This window comes from Apiospora hydei (genome assembly GCF_038363865.1).
Source record: "Apiospora hydei strain CBS 114990 chromosome Unknown utg000009l_segment0_segment0, whole genome shotgun sequence".
In the NCBI taxonomy this organism is placed as follows: domain Eukaryota; kingdom Fungi; phylum Ascomycota; class Sordariomycetes; order Amphisphaeriales; family Apiosporaceae; genus Apiospora; species Apiospora hydei.
In genome coordinates, this window is record NW_027117368.1 from 391,441 (window position 1) to 408,639 (window position 17,199).

The window sequence follows — 17,199 nt, forward strand, 5'->3', positions numbered from 1 at the left end:
CGATTTTAAATACGGTAAACTAAACAATAAAAAATATAATTAAAATAGTTTATAAAATAACCTTTAACTATACGTAATAAAATATATATATTAAAAAAGGTTAATTTAATACTTTTTAAGCGCCGGAAAGTTAAAAAGTCGCGAGTTTAATTTAAAAAAAGCCCTTACTATTAAAAAATTTCAGTAGCTATAAGACGAGAAGGTAAAAAAAAAGCGTTTAGCGCCCGATGAAGATAAAAATAGGGGTTTGTTAAAACGAAGGGCGACCGGTGAAAGGCGCTGTGGTGTTTACGGCGAGACAGGTTATAATACGCGAACATGTAAAAAAAATATAAAATTAAGCGAAAAATCGGATAGCGAATAGTTTTAATTAATTTTAAGCGTTGTAATTAAATTAATTTATATAAAAAGGTTAAAAAATAGAAAAAATGCGTCGCTAAGTAATATACGTCGCGTAGTAATAAACTACGTTATATACTTTTCGTTATTTAGTTTACCGTTTTTAAAATTAACGTTAACGAGCTTCCTTAATAAATAGATATTTTTTTAATAAAAAAAAGTATTTAATTATTTATTAAAGGTTAAATAACGGTTAAAGGTCGTAAGTATTAACCGTCCCCGAACGCGACGAGCTAAGTATAAGTATTTAAAAACGTATAACGTGGTTTATTATTAAGTCGAATATATTATTAAGTCGAACACTTTTATTATTAACCTATTTAATTAAACTTTAAAGCGTAATAACTTTATAACTATAATATTTTATTTATTTTAAAAAAAGCGGATAACCTTAATAATTTAAGCGTTATAAAACGGTTTAACCCGAATTAATTAAAGAGCTACGGCGAAACACTACGTTATTTTATTATTTACCCTTAATAACCGATTTTACGGCCGAACTATACGACGCGAAATCCGATATTTAAAATATAAATTAAATATAATTAAAAAAAAGTACTTCGTAAATATATAATTAATTTAAATACCCGAGGGATGCCTTTAAAAATGGCTAGTGTGGAAAATATGGCTAATCTCTTTATCGCGTCGCGCGGCGGCGACCGCGTCGGCAAGCACTGGGCCAGGCGCTTTATCGACCGTAACCCGGACCTTAAAACTAGAATAAACCGTCGGTACGATTATTAAAAGGCTCTCTATAAAAATCCGAAGGTTATTTTCGGCTAGTTTAGCCTAGTTATTAATATTAAGGCTAATACGGTATTATTAACGAGGATATATAGAATTTTAACGAGACCGGCTTTATAATAAATATAATCGGGTTAATACTCGTCGTAATACGCGCTAATCGGCGTAAGAAAGCGAAATCGGTTTAATTTAATAATCGGGAATAGTCGACGGCTATTAAATATATTAATTTATAAAACTAATATATTCCGCTTTTTTTAATTATTTAAAACTAATATTACCTCGTGAATTAATCGCGCGAGAAGAGTTTACCGGGCGATTAAATAATTAAACCGATTTTTAATAAATAAACCGATAACGAGATAAATTTAAACTAAATTAAACACTTTAATAAATATATTAAATCGTAAATAAAAAGTCGTTACCGCCTCTTAATTCTCGACGGCCACGAAAGCTATATTTCGGCCGAATTCGAGGTATATTACCAGGATAATAACATTATTACTATTAATATACCTCCTTATTTATCGCACTTACTTTAACCTTTCGATATAGCACTTTATTCGCTTTTAAAACATACTTATTCGAAAGAAATCGAGCTATTTATTAAAGCCTCGATAAACTATATTACGAAGCTTAAGTTTTTTATCGCGTTTAAAGCCGTATATTTTACTGTTTTCACGAAAATTAATATTAAATCTAAATTTAACGCATCCGGCTTAATACCTCACTATCCGAACGAAGTAATAAATAAACTAAATGTATAACTTTAAACGCCTACACCGGAATAATCGCGACCCGGGACTTTAAATACGTATAACCCTTAAACGTCGTTTAATTTATAATAAACGATTAAATATTTTATTTATATTAAAAAAAAAGTGTTTACTTATTAAAAAAGTTTTTTAATATTAATTTTAAATACGGTAAACTAAATAACGAAGGGTATAACCCGAATAGTTTATAAGGTAATTATATTAAAAAATTAAGTCCGTACTTTTTAAAATACTAATTTAGCCTTTTCGAAGCGCCGGAAAACTAAAAAATCACGAGTCTAACTTAAAAAAGCCTTTACCATTAAGGAATCTCAAGCGCTACAAAACGAGAAGGTAAAAGAGAAGCGTTCACCGACCGGCGAAGGCGAAAATAGTAGCTCGTCAAAACGACGCGCGACGGGCGGTAGGCGCTATAACAACTGCGGCGAAACCGGTCACAATGCGCGAACGTATAAAAAAGATATAAAATTAAATAACGAATCGGATAGCGAATAATTTTAATTAATTTAAAACGTTATAATTAAATAAATTTATATAAAAATATCGAAATATAAAAAAAGTGTTCGACTTAATAATATATTCGACTTAATAATAAACTACGTTATTTAATTTATTAATTACCTCGTTCGAATTATAAGGTATTAAATTAAATACGTTAAATTTAAATTTAATATTAATTTCCGTAAAAATAATAAAATACGCGGCTTTAAACGCGATAAAAAACTTAAACTTTGTAATATAATTAATTGAGGTTTTAATAAATAGCTCGATTTCTTTCGAATACGCGCACTTTAAAAGCGAATAAAATACTATATTTAATAATTAAAATAAAAATAAAATAAAGAGGTATATTAAGCGTAATAATACCGTTATTTTTATAGTATACCTCGAATTCGGCCGAAATATAACTTTCGTGGCCGTCGAGGATTAAAAGGCGATATAAACCCTTCGTTCGCGACTTAATATACTTATCGAAGTATTTAATTTAATTTAAGCTTATTTTATTATTTATTTAATTATTCGAAGTTAGTTTAATTATTTAATTACCCGGTAAGTCGTATTCGATAGCCTAGTTCGCTAAGTAATATTAGCTTTAAACGATTAAGAATAGCGAAATATATTAGCTTTACGAATTAATATATTTAATAGCCGTCGACTATTCCCGATTATTAAACTAGACCGACTTTGTTTTTTTACGCCGATCGGCGCGTATTACGATAAAGGTTAACCCGATTATACTTATTATAAAGCTTATTTCGTCGAAATTATATATATCCTCGTTAACGATACCGTATTTAGCTTTAATATTCGCGATTAGTTTAAATTAATCGAAAATAACGTTCGGATTTTCGTAAAAAGCCCTTTAATAATTTTATCGATAATTTATTTTAATTTTAAAGTTTAAATTACGGTTAATAAATCGCTTAACCTAATGTTTACCGACGCGTTCGCCGCCGCGCGACGCGGTAAAGAGATTAGCTATATTTTCTATATTAACTATATTAAGAGGCATCCCTCGAGTATTTAAATTAATTATATACTTACGAAGCACCTCTTTTTTAATCGGATTTAATTTTCGTCGAAAGTGTCCGATTTCGCGTTGTGAAGGTCGGCCGTAGAGTCGGTAGTTTAAAGAAGTTCGTGAGACATTAAAGGCTTTCGCAGTAGCTCTTTAATTAATATATTTTACGGGGTTTCGCGTCGCTTAAATCGCTAAATCGATCCGTTTTTTTAATAAAAGATTAAGTATTATAATTATAAAATTAAAACGTATTAAAGTTTAAAAGGTATAGTCGATTAAAAAAATATCTCGGTATATAATATATTTCGTTTACTAGTAAACTACGTTATATATAATATAAAATATAATATATTAATTCGATAACGTGGTTTACCATTAAGTGGTCCGTATTATTAAGTGGTTCACCTTTATTATTTCTTAACCCTTATTAAACTTTAACGCGTAATAACTTTATAACTATAATACTTAATTTAATTTAAGAAAACCGGATCGGTTTAATTATTTAAGCGATACGAAAGCCTTTAAATCTATTAAGTGAAAAAGATACTGTAAAAGTATACGACGTTCTTAGAACTATTTTACGTTACCGAATTTACGGCCGAACCCTACGACGCGATATCCGACACCTACGGTATAAATTAAATACGAATAAAAAGAGGTACTTCGTAAATATATAATTAATTTAAATACCCGCGGGATATTTCCCAAGATCGCTAGTGTAAAAAATATGGCTAATTTTTTTACCGCGTCGCGTAGCGGCGAACGCGTTGGTAAGCACTGGGTTAGGCGATTTATTAACCGTAACCTAAACTTTAAAACTAGAATAAATCGTTAATACGATTATTAGAGGGCCCTTTACGAGGATCTAAACGTTATTTCCGGCTAGTTTAGGCTAGTCGCGAATATAAAGGCTAAATACGGCATTTTAAACGAAAATATATAGAATTTCGACGAGACCGGTTTTATAATAAATATAATCGGGTTAACTCTCGTCGTAATACGCGCCGATCGGCGTAAAAAAGCGAAATCGGTTTAGCCTAATAATAAGAAATAATCGACGGCGATTAAATATATTAATTTATAAAGCTAGTATATTCCGTTTTTTTTAATCGTTTAAGGTTAATATTACCTCGCGAACTAATCGCGCGAAAGTGGTTTACCGGGCGATTAAGTAATTAAACCGACTTTTAATAAATGGACCGATAATGAGATAAGCTTAAACTAAATTAAATACTTCGATAAATATATTAAATCGTAAACGAAAAGTCGTTACCGCTTTTTAATTTTCGACGGCCACGAGAGTTATATTTCGGCCGAATTCGAGGTATATTATTAAAATAACGACATTATTATTATTAATATACCTTCTTATTTATCGCACTTATTTTAATTTTTCGATATAATACTTTATTCGCCCTTAAAGCGTACTTATTCGAAAGAAATCGAGCTATTTATTAAGGTCTCGATAAACTATATTATAAAGCTCGAGTTTTTATTGCGTTTAAAGCTATATATTTCGTTATTTTCACGGAAACTAATATTAAATTTAAATTTAGCGTATCCGGCTTAATACTTTATAACCCGGACGAAATAATTAATAAGCTAAATATGCGTCTCCGAACGCCTATATCTAGCCTATCCCGTCCGGGGACGGCCAGTACCTACGACCTTTAAACGCCGTTTAACCTTTAATAAATAATTAAGTACTTTATTTATATTAAAAAAAGGGTATTTATTTATTAAGGAAGCTCTTCGACGCCGATTTTAAATATAATAAACTAAATAGCGAAGGGTATAATTAAAATAACTTATAAAATAACTTTTATATATAATCGGATACGTACTTTAAAAAAGGCTAATTTAGTTTTTCGAAGCGCCGGAGAGCTAAAAAGTCGCGAGTCCAGCTTAAAAGAGCCTTTACGATTAAGGAATCTCGAAGGCTGCAGGACGAGAAGGTAAAAAGGAAGCGTCCAGCGACCGACGAAAGCGAAAATAGTAGTTTATTAAAGCGGCGCGCGATAAGCGGCAGGCGTTGTGGCATTTACGGCCAAATAAGTTATAATACGCGAATATATAAAAAAAATATAAAATTAAGTAGCGATTCGAATAGCGAGTAGTTTTAATTAATTTAAAGTGTCGTGATTAAAATAACTTTTATAAAAGTATCGAGAAGTGATAAAGGTGGACCACTTAATAATACGGGCCACTCAATGGTAAACCACGTTATATTTTTTTATTTAAATTTCTTTTTGAAATCCCTTTTTATATAAAAATTTAGTAGACTATACGCTCCGCGTACGCAATCCCTCTTTTCGAGTATGGCCAGCCCTTGAGCTGGATATACTAACATTCAGCTTGAACGCCCAAGACCTCAATAATATCATGCTGTGGCTTGATGACGTATGTGCTTATATCAGTAAGGAAACATCTGCCCCATAGTCTCTTGAGTCTTCACCTGACCTTCTGACACCATATGACTAGGACCGTTTGCAGTGCTCTTAATTGAGGTCGTCTTCCTAATTTGTGTTACCACGGCGTCAATATCAGGTCTTGGTAGACGCCAGCCGGGTTTCTCGTCATGAAACAAGCAAGCGCAACGGGCAGGTGTCTGAAAGCAATGGCGGTTTGAGCATGGTCACTTTCAGAATCTCTACCTTTACACTTCTCCTTGTCCCCTTTTTTATTCTATATTATGGGCTCGATGGCATTATCGCCACCTGGGCAGGAAGGGTCATGTGCGACTGATCACACAAGGTCTTTTTCAAACTCTCAGTCAGCCTTCGACAACAACTTTCCGAACTTTTCATTACTATATAGTCTATTAAATGCTTCTGGGGCAAGGTCCATTCCCTCAATGACCTCCGTCTTTGTCTTACTTACTCTTGCCATCGCTGATCCAGTTTACCATGTCACGATTGAATGTGAGCAAATACTTTTTCGTGTGCTGTGGATCCGAGCATATGAATCCGTGCACGGTAAGTCGCCTGAGTGCTATATTCAGCAGCGTCTTGACTCCATACTTCTCCTGATCTGGGAGGTTATACTGCGAGACCATCCCACTCGCAATTGTGCCACACGAAAGCCACCGCTAGCAGTGCTGAGTTGCAGCGGCAATCTTGTGAACCGATGACAGTCCAGCTACAAATCGTATCAAAATGTAGATATTTGAGTTTATCGGCATGCGCGTCGCATTGTATACAGTGAGACGGACTCGATTGAAGCGTTGCATATTCATTGACAGCTTGACTTCATACAAAAGCGCTATGGTAGGCCAATTTACCTCTCATATTCCTGCATCGTTCCCACAAACCTCACAGTAAATGGTGAATATTATTTTTCAATGCGAAAATACAATGGTTCCAAGATATATCAGCCCGATCAGTCGGATCACAAAAAGAGGGCTGTTGACATTATCAGCTGATCCAGGGGTATCCACGTGAACGGTGGCGACAGTAGCAATTCGGGCCGCTGCACCGCCGGGTCTCGCGGCTTAGAGCACCGCGTCGAATCCTTTCCGTGAAGGCAATGCGCCCCTAGCACTTGGGTAGAGCTCGCATGCGTTTAGTAGAAGTGGTACTGCTAAACCTGGCACCTGGTAAGGGAGCAAACATGTAAAGAGCGCAAAAGGGGCATTGCAAATTAGCCGGCAGGATTCCAAGCTTTTCCATTCCCGAATTCCACCAATACCAAATCATGAACGCCTCGGTTAGCGACCCGAAGGATGGGTACCCCACAGCTGTCAATGATCCCGGTCTCCCCAGCTTTCCCCAATTCTTCCCCAATACTGCCCCAGGCATGGGATTGTGGAGGTGGGGAACACCTGCAGAGGTGGCATGAGATGTGCTGATGGGCTCGGTTAATGGTGTTCGGGTGATCACAGCCCGAAAGAAGCATGATTCGCTTACTGTAGCGTCCCTTGGCGAACACATCTTCCCAGTCTATGTTCGTACGATTATACGGTGACGCTGCGGCTTTAAAACTGTCAAGGGCCCCCATAGTCTACCCAAGCAAGCTAGTTAGACATGTCATTAGTCGGAGGACTTATTTCTTACCGACCCGCTCGAAGATAGACAACCACCGACCAACATGGCCGCCGATCGCCCCGTACAAGTAGCAACACACCAAAAGGTGGCCGACCGGGAACTGGAGGAGAAGCTCGGAGCCAGCGCCATCCTCGAAGCCAGGCAGGCCACCGACGACGAGCATGCCCAGACGTTCCTACAGGCCCTGCGCGAGAACCGCAGGGCCGTCTTCTGGTCCGTCATGATCTCGATGAGCATCATCATGGAAGGGTGAGTTCCCTACACCCGAGCAACCGCAGTACGTACTGATGGCGGTACACGAACTGACTGGCCGGTTTTGGAACTTGCTAGCTACGACACCATTCTGATGGGCAATTTCTACGCCTACCCCGAGTTCAAGCAAAAGTTTGGCGACTACTACGAGGACGTCGGGGAATGGCAGGTGAATGGCCCGTGGCAAGTTGGTCTGTCTATGGCGAGCACTGTAGGTGCGATCTTTGGTGAGTCGTTGATCACATGCGGTAGCAGTCGCGGCCAAAAGCGGGAAGGAAGGGGGTGATATGTTTACTGACTGGCCTTTCGACACTCAGGTGGCTTGATAAACGGTTACTTTGCCTCCAAATACGGCTATCGAATGGTCATGATCGTCGCGATGGGCATTCTGAACTGCTTCCTGTTTGTCGTCTTCTTTGCACCAAACCGGAGCGTCCTGCTCGTGGGTCAGATCCTCTGTGGTCTCTGCTGGGGTGTGTTCGCCACCCTGGCGCCTTCCTATGGTGAGTTATCATTATAGATATCATGTTACTGCTTTGTTGGGCTTGCTCGTTGCTTACATGGCGCTTTGAAGCATCCGAAGTCTGCCCTACCAACCTCCGAGGCTACTTGACGACGTACGTGAACCTATGCTGGGCCATTGGCCAGCTCATTGCCTCCGGGGTCCTGAACGGCTGTCTGAATATTGAGGGTGAGATGGGTTACAGGATTCCTTTCGCCATCCAATGGGTAAGTGAGATGACCGAGGAAGATTCGGCTGCATTCGACTTAGGTCAACACTTACGCTGACATTGAACTAGCTTTGGCCCACCCCTCTGATGGCGATCGCCTTCCTCGCCCCCGAGTCCCCCCTGGTTCCTCGTCCGCCGCGAGCGCCTCGAAGACGCCCGACGCGCCATCCTGCGCCTCAGCGGCAGCAAGACGGACGAGCAGATCAGCGCGCAGCTGGCCATGATGCTGCACACGACCAAGATCGAGGCCGAGGTGACGAAGGGGACGACGTACCTCGACTGCTTCCGCGGCACGGACCTGCGGCGCACCGAGATCGTCTGCGTCGCGCTCATGGGCCAGATCTTGTCCGGCAGCAGCTTCGCCTACACGCCCACCTTCTTCTTCAAGAGCGCGGGCATGGACGTCAAGAACGCGTTTAGTCTCGGGCTAGGCGCGACGGGCATGGCGTTCGTGGGGACGATTGTGTCGTGGTGGCTGCTCTCGTACTTTGGGCGGCGCACCATCTACGTCACGGGGGCCGGGATCCTGAGTGCGATACTGTTCGTCATTGGGATCCTGGACGTCTCCGTGGGCGAGAGGGCGCTCTGGCCTATGGGGGGTTTGTGTCTGTTCTGGCTGTTCACGTACTCTTTGACCATTGGGCCACTTGCGGTAAGTATTTACTCTGTAAAAGGCCAGGACTTAGATATTATACAAGGGTTTGTTGCTAACTTACGTGCAGTATAGTATCATCTCCGAAACGTCGTCAATCCGTCTTCGGCCTTTGTCTGTCGTCCTGGCGCGATGCTCATATCAGCTCATCAACATTGTGTCACAGGTCTTGAACCCGTACATGGTGGTAAGTGCCCTTCTCTTCTCTTCGTGCTTGCAGATGGCCCAACTGACGATGGTCATGGCGAACAGAGCATAGTGGAATGGAACTGGCGAGGCAAGTGTGGCTTCTTCTGGGGGTCAACAGCGTTCCTCGTATTTCTGTGGGCGTACTTCCGCCTGCCAGAGATCAAGGGTCGCACGTACGAGGAGATCGACATCTTGTTCACGAACAAGGTTTCGGCGCGCAAGTTTGCAGGGACCCATGTCGATGCTTATGCCGAGGCGCATCATGGAACCGAAGTACACTACGACGAGCCCAAGGTATGATTAGACAGACCCATCGAAATGCCATGTGTCAAGTCACTGCATGCAGCATACGTAGATTCAATAGATAACGGTCACTGAATTGATAATAAGATTTGGTATGACAAAGCGCTCTTGGGGTGTAATCGTATTATTTTACTTTGACAGCCAAATTCTCTTTAGTCAATGTGCGCAGATGTGGCTGAGGGTATTAATCCATGCACTTCATAGCTGCATTTGACGATGCTAAAGAGTCCTTGCCTTTCATACGTGCCAAGTCACTCCGGGTCTTAGCCGAGTTTAGAAGAAACACCCATGCATCCTTATGCGCTCATTCCTGGGGTGAAGCCTTCACCTAAACAAACCTCCGGCTTCCAGATGTACCTAGTCGTCACCAGCACACCTTTGAAACGTGGGATGTCCTCGTATACCCCCGTTCCGCTACAAAACTGCGCACAGTGCTCCGGGTGATGTGCTTTCCTCCCGGGGCAAACCCAAAGTTTATCAACGCCCCAACCACTCGAAACGTGTGCAACAACTCCTGCAGACATCACCGAAATTCCACGGTTGAGGCCTCCGTCGCCGTCGAAAGTCCTTCTCTCGTGATACACCTGGATTGCATCCTCAAATACCCGCTTCTCGATCCATTTCTCCAGTCGCAAGATTCCGAAGAACCTGGCCTCCCCAGAAGAGCCTGATATCTCGCGTAGTCAAACGACTTGGTCAAAGCGTCGAAGAAGAGTGGGAAGGTCCCAGTCCTCAGGTAAGCGAGCACATCCTTGAACAGCGAACCATCGGCATCGACGAAAACGACGCCGTCGGGTGTGGTATAGTTCTTCCAACGGCCCTAAAGCATAGCTGCAAAGAAGGCACTTTCGTCCGTCAGGGCCTTCTGCCAAGTGGTAAAGTGGCTGTCGCCCACCTGGAGGCGGATGGGGCCATCTTTATTGCTGAAGGTTTGGCTTGACTCGCCTTGCGCATGTGGGGATTCGTTGAGGCGTTCCGGCATTGAGTAAGTGTACGTAAGTTGAGGATGGATTTTAGTCGAAGAGCAGGTGATATTGGAAGTGCCTTACGGTTCTGTTGTGCTGAGAAGCTACTTTATGTATGCTGCAAAGATAATCGAGGAGCAGCTCACCAACATCGGGTCGAAGTATTATAAGGTGGATAAAATTAACTTTAGAACCATACGAGGGTTTCCAGATTGTGCTCTCACTGTCTACGTATTTTCTCGCCCAATGTAACCATTTGTCTTCATTCGTGCCTCAAGGGATGCATTTGTCTTTGTGTGGCTACCGATTTCCGTTTGCTTGCTCTCCTATAACTGGAGGAGGGCATAGGACTAACTTTAGGCCCCGCCAGACACTTCATGACTCGTCCACAGCATACACTTCGAGTCGACGCTTACGGGGGGGCTTTCATCGCCAAACTATGTACAGTCTTATGAAGACGCCGGCTTCTATAAGTACCTACATATGCGGTAAATAAGCCCTGAGCTTGACGATGGCGGCGTTGCGATTCCGGTCTGTCGAAACTGCCTAGTCAAAGTAGAAATGAGGTTTGAAGCTAGAGCACGCACTACTCGAAGAAATTCGAAGTTGCCTCGGATTCCTCCCTTCCTTCGGTATGTATGTAAACCTAAATCGTATGTTCAAGGTTTGCCATCGTGTACGCTGTTCTCAGGGGTAAAGCTTTCGCCAAAACACGCCTCCGGGTTCCATTCATACTTCGTAGTAATACATCTACCCATAGATGTGCACTCTGGAAAATACACCTTGCACTCCATGTCTATCGGTGTCCCTGAGAGCAATTCGTTAAGCTTTTGTCCACTTCCAAAGTAGTGTGACTGGCGATGCACTTGGACGGCCCCTTCGTACCGATGCTGCTCGATCCACTGCTGCAATCGAGGAATGCCGAAAAACTTGGCCTCTCCTAGCAGGGCCTGGTACAGGGCAATATCGAACACATGATTGGCTGCGTCGTAAAATAGCGGAAACCTGCCGCTCCGTAGGTAGGCTAGAATGTGACGAAAGATCTGGCCGTCCGAATCGATAAAGACGGCACCATCAGATGTTGTAGGGTTGTTCCAATCACCCGAGAACATGGAGGCGAAAAAGGTACTCTCGTCGACGAGTGTATTCAAGATTGTGGTGAATTGACACTCGCCCACTTGAAGCTTGATAAGACGGGCTCCAGATTTATCGTCGGATTGGTCAGGGGCAGGAGCATCTTCTCGGGGGCGCTTTTGGCGGCATGGTGTGGATATGTGGAGCGGTGAAGTTTGACACCACTGACAATCGCGAGGAAAAGACGTTTCAGCAACAGACTCCCTGCTTAAGGTTTGCTGACTAATGTAGCTTCGGTGAGGAATAATTAATAGGGTTGGTGACGACCATCAACAGCTTCTTATGCACTTCAGTGAGCCGGGCCGTCATTCGATATTTTTCTATTCATTTCATCGCATATAGTTGCCAATGCGTCCCATGAATCTGCATCTGATGAGTACGATGGTATCTATCTATCAAGCCATAAACCTTATGCCTTTGCTCGTTCATCAATCTCAGCATGCGGCGAACCGTGACGCCACCCGCACTTTCATGTACCCGGCCTTCCCTTTCTTCGGGTACGTGCTGAGGTACTTAAACCCATCCTCCGAGTCCCGATCGGCATCCAACAGCGAGATATCGAATCCGTAAACGATGCAAACGAGCGCCTTCTTGAGCACGTGTCGCGCAATACTACAGTTATTCATTGTCAGTGTTTCGCGGGTAATAGCGCCTCCAGGTGACTTACTACTGCCCCAGACACGTCCGGGTCCCCGTCCCAAAGGTGACCGAGTTCCTCCTCAGGGTCTGCGTCTCTAGGTTGTTGCCCAGCCAGCGCTCGGGCACGAAAGAGTCGGGATCCTCGAATAGCGTCGCGTCGCGCTCGAGCACCCGCGGCGTGAAGCTGATGCTGACCATGGCTGGGATCGTCGTGTCGCCCTTGCACACTACTGGCTCGGTGCTCTGCCGCGGCTGGCGGTGCCACCGGGGAGCTGAGGCGCGTAGACTCGCGACATAGTGCGTCCTAGTGCACGAGAAACCATATGTTAGATAATCATCGACAGGCAAAGCATCTTGTTGAGTTTAGCCTCCAGCGGGAGCAAGCGCCTACCAGATACCGCAGCTGCAGCACCTTGGGGTCTCGCCAGACCTGGTGCCCGTACGCGCCGATATCGAGCGTGTCGAGCTCGGCCCGCAGCGCCTGGATGCACCGCGGGTTCTCGAGCATCTGGTGCAGGAGGAAGGTCAGGTTGCTGAGCAGCGACTCGTTCCCGATGAAGACGCCCTGGGCCAGCTCGTGCGTCACGAGATGCGAGTCGCCGCCCAGCTCGTGCCATAGGTGCGCCAAGATGCTCTCGTCTCCCCTTTCGTGTTGGGTGGTGCTGTCGCCTTTGCTCGTACGAGCCAGGCGGGTGCTGATAAGCTGTATCGGTGATTTTCTCCGTCAGTACATACATACTTCATCACAGGGCAGAGAGGGAGTAGCAAAGGCTCAAACTATACCTTATCAATCCAGCCCAACACTGAATGCCGCCGAAGAACCGGCAGCGTGTTAAAGAGTATCTTCACCGGCGGCATGGTCCTCAGCACCGTCGCTAGATCGATCGCGTTGTAGGCTCGGGTGGCGTCGTGCGCAGCCGCCAGATCCGAAGCGGCGAGATACCCCGTTCGCTCCCCAAAGATATACGAGGTCATGATGTCGTTCGTCAGGGCCCACAGTATGAAGGTCAGGTTGGTCCCTTCTTCGCCATGCTGACTACTTGCGGCTTCGGTGAGCTTCTCGTGGAGGTTCTCCATATGCACGTTCAGCTCCCCCGCCGAGTACCGCGCCAGGATATCCCCCGTAAACAGGGGTTGGATGACGGTCTTCCGCTGCAGGTGACTCTGGGGTTCGGATAAACCCCCGAGGACCGTACCGACCAGTCCGTAGTATTTACTGCATTTCTCGAGGTCGGGGCGCCGGTGAAAGTCCAAACATAATTCGGGGTCGGCGATGTGGACCTCGTTGGGCCCAATCCGCACGACGGGGCCTAAGCGGAAAGAAACGTTAGGAAAGGTCCTTGGGGTACACTTGAGGCTCTTGCAAGAATGTGACGTACCGTATTTCTCGTGGAGGGATTTCAAGTTTTCGTACCAGTCGTCCTTGAGCAAGACGTGATAAGCTTCGTAGAGCCTCGAGACTCTGGCCAGGAAAGGGCCCCTGAAGTTCGAGGCGGGAGAGAAATATAGACGTCGAACGATGACCAGGGGCACCAGAAGCAGTGGGAGCAGTGCCAAAGCGTGTAGACACCCTAAACCCCGATCGTATACTCTGCGTAGACTTTGGCTCGAGTGAATATCGTGGGCCCTGAGTTAAATAACAGAGAGGGGAGCAAGGTGAACAAGATAACTAGGAAGTGTAGGTGACGGGCTAAGTATATTGGCTTAGCTGATGGCATTGTAGCTAGTAGGTAGTGAAGTCAAATTCAATTTGTGTATGTGTTGTATTAGTATCTAAAAACCCAAAGGCGGAATAGAGACAGAAACATCAAGAAGTGTTTAAGTACTTATGCAATAACCGTGTAGTAATTCAATATAATCGCAGATGTCGTGAGCCTACCGCTTGACAAGCTATGCGGTCTACATAACTAAAGACGGAAAAGAAAGGGGAGGACAAGTTGGATGGTATGCAGTACGTGTCCCCATATCGAGTGGGCGTTGGGACTCAAGTAACCCCCTTATGCAGTTTCACGATCACCTCATCCACCCTTCTTCTGTTACATTGGCGCTGTCGGGCTTATGTAAGTATACGGGATCCAATGATAAAATCTGCTTCCTATTCAGGCATTGCTTCCATTTGCGGGCCAGCAATCACGAGAGCAAGTTGGCGATGACTTGAGATGTAGTAAGCGCCGAGCCTGAAAGAATTTGGTGTAGGAGAAGAGACTCTTGGCTGACGGGGAGCCCTACCAAGGGCTAATCCAAGAAAGGCAACCAAACTAGTGCGTATGACGAATGGTCTTATGTTCGCAAGCTGCTCACACCTCCAGCACATATATCTTCATAGGTCACAGCCCAATTTCGCAGTAGCTGCTTCGTTAGACTCCAAGTTCCCTCCCCGTCATGGCCCTACTAGCTCCTGCATTTCATTGGAGATGCATGCGTATGCAGGGTGCGTCTCGTTGAGGACCTTTTCCGGCCTGGTGCGAGTCACTCGACAGTGATCACCCGCGGGTGAAGATATCCAGAGGACCAGGGGTACAGGGCGTGTAAATGTCGGTGGGTTGCAGAGTACTCTTTTGTTATCAATGTTTTCTGACTTGACTCCTAGAGATCATACTCAACGACTGCCTATATCAGTGGCCTCTAATATAAAGCATCCTTCCTCTCCAAGACTTCCATAGCCTTGACCGACAACGAATGAGAACGCATTACCTAACCGGGAAAGGGGACCAAACTATAAGAAGTGCGACATTCTTTCTCAACTACCAACACAACAGAAACCGCCATTCAGAACTAAAACAGCCAAATAAGCTTCCCACATCTCGGACCCATGTCCTCTAAGCCATCCCCTCACTCCTCCAACCGCACCGCCAGCGCCGCACACCCGTTCTCGTTGACCTTGGTGTAGTACCGCACCAGCCGCGGGTCGGCCCGCTTCAGCATGGCGTCCCAGCGCGCGAGGCTGCGCGAGTACACGTTGGTCTGGGCGATCATGTGCATGTCGAGCGAGTCGAAGACGCGGGGGCGGTCCTCGCCGTACGAAGGCGGGTCGACCCAGTCGAGGATCAGGAGGGTCGAGGTGTTGGGGGCCATGCCGTGGACGACGTTCTGGAACATTTTGACGCATTTACTGCGTGCGACGCCAAGTGTCAGTATCCAATCTCCTCTCGTCGTGAAGACTTGGGGATAATCGAGCAAGTAGATAGAAGGAAGAGGGGCAAAGACTTACTCATCGGTGTTGCCATTCAGGATATGGCTCATCAAGTAAATCGCCGCCCCCTTCTGCGTCTGCGGATCATAATAATTATACCCATCCCAAACGATGCGATCATAGACCGACTTGGGCAGCGTCTCCGCCGCCTTGGCCGCCGCGGACACAATGTCGCCGTAGTCCTGGACCACGCAGTGGAGGTCGAGCTCGGGGTACAGCGTGACGAGCCGGATGGCGTTGGCGCCCGTCGCGGCGCCGATGTCGACGATGGTGGAGCCCGTGGGCAGCTTGCTGAATGGGAACAGCGTCTCGATCGGCTTCTCGGTCGCTTCGAAGTAGCCGACCATGCCCTTGGAGAAGCGCTCGCCGCGGACGGCGTCGACGGTGCCGTAGTACTCGTAGATGGGGACGCGGGCTTGGGGAAGACGTCAATAAACACTTACGGGTAGGCAAAACTGGGGAAATGATGAGACACGTTACTCACTATTGAACGCATCGCAGAAAGCGGTGCATGTGTTGTCAGGACCGACGTGGAAGTTGGTCTTGGCCAGGTTGCGTGTCAGGTAGGCCCCCGTCAGTAGTCCATCGTCCGAGCTGGCGACAGGTTAGTATCGGGGGTGACAAAGCTCCTCGCGACAATATCAGAGGCCATGTTACTTACATATAGTCCATGAAGTCGCAGAAATGCGGGTCAAGCAGCCTGCGAGAGTGCTGGTTGTGCTCATAACACCCGGGCGAGGTCTCCTTGAAGATCGAACGGTGTCCGCATTGGCGCATGACCCGCACTATTCGGCTGTGTATTAGCTACCGACTCGCATGCCCCAAGGGGATCACAGCAGAGAAGTCGACACCACACTTACTGATGATATCAACCGACGCCCCCGTCGCCTTGGACAGGCTCTCAGCCGTAGCACACCCCTCCACCGGAACGAGCCCGGGGATCTTCAACGCGATGACGGACGAGAGCGCCGCGACGTCGAGGTAGGACCAGCACGCCTCGATCATCCACTCGTCGGGGTCCGCCACGGCGGCCCGCAGCTGCCGCGACGCCTTCCCGAGCGCCGCGGCCTGCTCCAGCAGGGCCGAGTCGTCCTCGTGGTCCGAGTCGCTGCTGGGCGAGGCCGAACTGGCTCGGACAAGCGCCTGGTAGCTTGCGTTGATCTCGTGGACGAGAGGCTCGATGTCCTCGATGCTGGGGACGTATGTTGTTGAAGACATGTTGCGTTATGACAGACTGAGATGAGTTGCTTGTGCGAGTTTGAGTCTGGTGATTAGTCGACGATGGGCGTTGGATGCGTGCTTGTGACCTGGGTACTGAATAACCTTAGATCGAAGCCAAAGGAATCATTTTATATAGATAGGGAGGAGGGGATAAGTAGTTCGTGTCTCGTAAGTTCCCAACTTGATCCGAAGATGTGTATGACCAGGCCCCGATCCAATTTCATGTGATGGGTCCGGATACTCAGTCTCGCCATGTTTCTAGGTTCTGTAGAGTTCTGGGCTTGGAGACTTGCCATGGAAGCCGGTCGAGAAACACGAATACGGTCTGACTGGGCCGGGTGCAAACCCGGCCGGTTGACATTTGCTCCGTAGGGTTGAGGCTCAGCGCATCGCATCCGGAAAGGTTTGACTAATCTGTCCGCTGAAACCTCGTTCG

The 17,199-nt window shown here is 45.6% G+C and overlaps 5 protein-coding genes across 5 annotated transcripts; 1 reads left to right on the plus strand and 4 right to left on the minus strand.

Annotated features, from left to right (window-relative positions):
* Positions 1-7,527: 7,527 nt before the first annotated feature.
* On the plus strand, positions 7,528-9,608 carry PG997_011872 (uncharacterized protein; the record flags this gene model as incomplete). The annotated part of the gene is made up of 6 exons (XM_066816187.1): positions 7,528-7,733; positions 7,815-7,963; positions 8,054-8,239; positions 8,311-8,465; positions 8,610-9,119; positions 9,195-9,608. 6 exons carry the CDS (start codon positions 7,528-7,530, stop codon positions 9,606-9,608), a joined length of 1,620 nt encoding a protein of 539 aa, XP_066661879.1.
* Positions 9,609-10,134: 526 nt separating this feature from the next.
* On the minus strand, positions 10,135-10,593 carry PG997_011873 (BTB/POZ fold domain containing protein; the record flags this gene model as incomplete). Its single annotated transcript, XM_066816188.1, has 2 exons — positions 10,135-10,431; positions 10,507-10,593. The coding sequence occupies 2 exons, from the start codon at positions 10,591-10,593 to the stop codon at positions 10,135-10,137; spliced, it is 384 nt and encodes a 127-aa protein (XP_066661880.1).
* Positions 10,594-11,235: 642 nt separating this feature from the next.
* On the minus strand, positions 11,236-12,019 carry PG997_011874 (uncharacterized protein; the record flags this gene model as incomplete). Its single annotated transcript, XM_066816189.1, has 2 exons — positions 11,236-11,826; positions 11,975-12,019. 2 exons carry the CDS (start codon positions 12,017-12,019, stop codon positions 11,236-11,238), a joined length of 636 nt encoding a protein of 211 aa, XP_066661881.1.
* A 125-nt stretch (positions 12,020-12,144) lies between these two features.
* On the minus strand, positions 12,145-14,314 carry PG997_011875 (cytochrome p450; the record flags this gene model as incomplete). The annotated part of the gene is made up of 6 exons (XM_066816190.1): positions 12,145-12,322; positions 12,378-12,653; positions 12,748-13,052; positions 13,133-13,659; positions 13,729-13,938; positions 14,305-14,314. The coding sequence occupies 6 exons, from the start codon at positions 14,312-14,314 to the stop codon at positions 12,145-12,147; spliced, it is 1,506 nt and encodes a 501-aa protein (XP_066661882.1).
* An 867-nt stretch (positions 14,315-15,181) lies between these two features.
* On the minus strand, positions 15,182-16,760 carry PG997_011876 (cytochrome P450 monooxygenase; the record flags this gene model as incomplete). Its single annotated transcript, XM_066816191.1, has 5 exons — positions 15,182-15,461; positions 15,561-15,957; positions 16,027-16,136; positions 16,204-16,327; positions 16,403-16,760. The coding sequence occupies 5 exons, from the start codon at positions 16,758-16,760 to the stop codon at positions 15,182-15,184; spliced, it is 1,269 nt and encodes a 422-aa protein (XP_066661883.1).
* Positions 16,761-17,199: the final 439 nt, after the last annotated feature.